The sequence below is a fragment of the Penaeus japonicus genome, unplaced genomic scaffold (genome assembly GCF_977035675.1).
Source record: "Penaeus japonicus unplaced genomic scaffold, GWHDUDI00000001_assembly GWHDUDI00000024, whole genome shotgun sequence".
NCBI lineage: Eukaryota > Metazoa > Arthropoda > Malacostraca > Decapoda > Penaeidae > Penaeus > Penaeus japonicus.
Genome location: NW_028234426.1, coordinates 22,942,343 through 22,944,842, shown reverse-complemented (window position 1 = coordinate 22,944,842; position 2,500 = coordinate 22,942,343). Strand labels below are relative to the sequence as shown.

Sequence of the window (2,500 nt, the reverse complement as noted above, 5' to 3'; positions counted from 1 at the left end):
ATAACGAAAATTACAATAAATATTATAATAACAATAGTAATGATACTAACAATAATAATGATGATAATGACAATAATGCCACTAGTAACAAAAATATTGATAACAATAACGATAACAACAATACCAACAATGCAAGACTCACAGTGTCGATTCCAGTGGCCAGCAGATCAATAAGAAAGGTAAGAACGTCCCCCCTCGTTAAGCCAGGTGTGGCGATCAGCGTCTCCAGAAGACTCAGCCTCCGTGGATGCTCTCTGGCGCTCCTTTTGGATGCCAACTCTCTCTCGGTGTTCTGGATGGCTTCCAGAGCGACTCTGTGGGTAAATGCGGGGGTTGTTTGTTTGTGCTTTTTTTTTCTTTTCTGCCTCTGTCTGGCTCTCTCTCTCTCTCTCTCTCTCTCTCTCTCTCTCTCTCTCTCTCTCTCTCTCTCTCTCTCTCTCTCTCTCTCTCTCTCTCTCCCTCTCTCTCTCCCTCTGCCCATTTCACTCGACGTACTCGCTAAAACATATGGCGATAGAAGAAAAGAAAAAGATAATTATCACCAATCCGCTAAAATACCATGTGAAAAAAAGCAAAATGAGGAAAAAGAAAAATAGGTACATACTCGCTAAGATTGCCATTGAAGAGAAGAATAGAAAAGCTAAAGAAGAAGAAGAAAATAGACACATTAAAAAATATCTTGTAAAAAAGAGAAGATAAAAAAGAAGGAAAAAAATCGCGTGAAAAGTGAAGGAAAGAAAGAATAACGACAAGAAAAACTAAAAAGACGAGAAAAATAAGGAAGAAGAAAAAAGAAAAGAAAAAAAGAAACGAGAAATCTATCATGTAAAAGAGTGCGAAAAAAAAATATATATAAAGGAAGAAAAAAGAAAAGAAAAAATAAGAAGCAACGAAAAAAGAAAGAAAGAATGAGATAGGCTCGTACCCGCTAAAAATATCATGAGCTTCCTTCAATCTGGTGATCGAAGCTGTCGGGAAATATTGCCACAGTTTGACGTTCTCTGTCTCGTGCAACGCCTCCAGGAGCTGCTTGGCCAAGGGAATAAGCCGAGACGATTCGGGTGATGCTTGCAGGTCGTCCTCAAGTAAGTTTAAGCGCCGTTCGAGGATTACTGCTGCTAAGGCTTGAAGGGGGTGGATATTAATATTAGAGATAGGTGAATGGGTTGGTGATACTTCAATTTAATGTGCCATTGTATAATGTCAATATATCCATATATATATATATTTGTCTTTTTTGTTTTGTTTTATCTGCTATCAATATTTCTCTATTTAGATAATTCTTGATAGATCCTTAAATCATTCGCTACGTACAACCCTCCAGAATCATAATTACACATAATATCAGTCAATCAAAGTTACTTGTAACGATCCCATATTCGCTTTTAATCGATGGGATAGACTTACACCTTAGGCCGACAAGGTGGATATGGAATTCCTTTCCAAATTTCCAGAAGAAAAACAAATATTTCTCACAGTTTCGTAATTAAATGTCTGCACGGTCGAAATTATCATTTGGTGTGTCAGCATCATTAAATCACTTACATAACTATCTCCAAGCTACTGTGATAAGCTTAGATTAATGATAACCATACTGATAACACAAACAATCTGTGATAAGAGAGCAATTCCTTTATTGTCAACGACGAGAAACATGAACGTCATTTCAAGATGCAAGTTGTTGCTAAGATGATTGAAAAGTTTTTGAGAAAATAAGATGAGATATCTGGCACTGCCTAGTCATCATTTTGTTTTATTCTTTTCTTCAAAAGATAAAACAATTCACTCGTCGTGTTACTATTATTATCATCTTATAAATGTAGTAATGTTTTATCATGCAAACAATCACTGTTTGCATTATAAAGGTAAAACTTACATTCTAATGACCACTTATAGATATCGTCCTTGAAGGTGTGTGGCATCTCGTCGTTAATATCTCGTAAGTTCCTGATTCTAAGAGAAAAAAATAAAAAAAATAAACGAAATATAACAATGTTTATCATGAAAATTGTATCATTATTATTGTTCACAGTAACAGTAATGATAATGATAATCATAACACATATAAACACACACACACACACACACACACACACACACACACACACACACACACACACACATACACATACATACACACACACACACACACACACACACACACACAACCACAAGAAAATCCTCACCTCCTGACGAAGGTTTTCGCGATCTCGTCCACGTCCGGCAGGAAGCGACTGATGATGTCTTGGTCGGTGATCGGCCTCTGGACTCGCCGTCGGACTCGCCACCAGTCCTCGCCCTGCCTTGAGGGGGAGGGGGGAAGGGAGGGGAGAGGAAAGAGGGGAAAGACTCCTTTGAGTAGGCAGTTGAGTTTTTTTGTTTTTTTTTTACTGTATATTATGGGAGATAAGATAAGGAGGAAGGGAGAGGGAAATACAAGTTGAGAGGTAGAGAGATAGATAGATAGATAGATAGATAGAGAGAGAGAGAGAGAGAGATA

At 37.6% G+C, this 2,500-nt stretch overlaps 1 protein-coding gene across 1 annotated transcript in view; it reads right to left on the bottom strand.

The window, feature by feature from the left end:
• LOC122251837 (putative cytochrome P450 301a1, mitochondrial) overlaps nucleotides 1-2,500 on the bottom strand; it is a 9,771-nt gene that overhangs the window by 3,028 nt on the left and 4,243 nt on the right. Inside the window, exons 4-7 of the mRNA XM_043014023.2 lie at nucleotides 2,187-2,303; nucleotides 1,877-1,953; nucleotides 926-1,124; nucleotides 143-314 (exon numbers count right to left, since the gene is read on the bottom strand). Of these exons, the coding sequence (XP_042869957.2) occupies nucleotides 143-314; nucleotides 926-1,124; nucleotides 1,877-1,953; nucleotides 2,187-2,303 (565 nt within the window). The remainder of the gene's footprint in view (nucleotides 1-142; nucleotides 315-925; nucleotides 1,125-1,876; nucleotides 1,954-2,186; nucleotides 2,304-2,500) is intronic.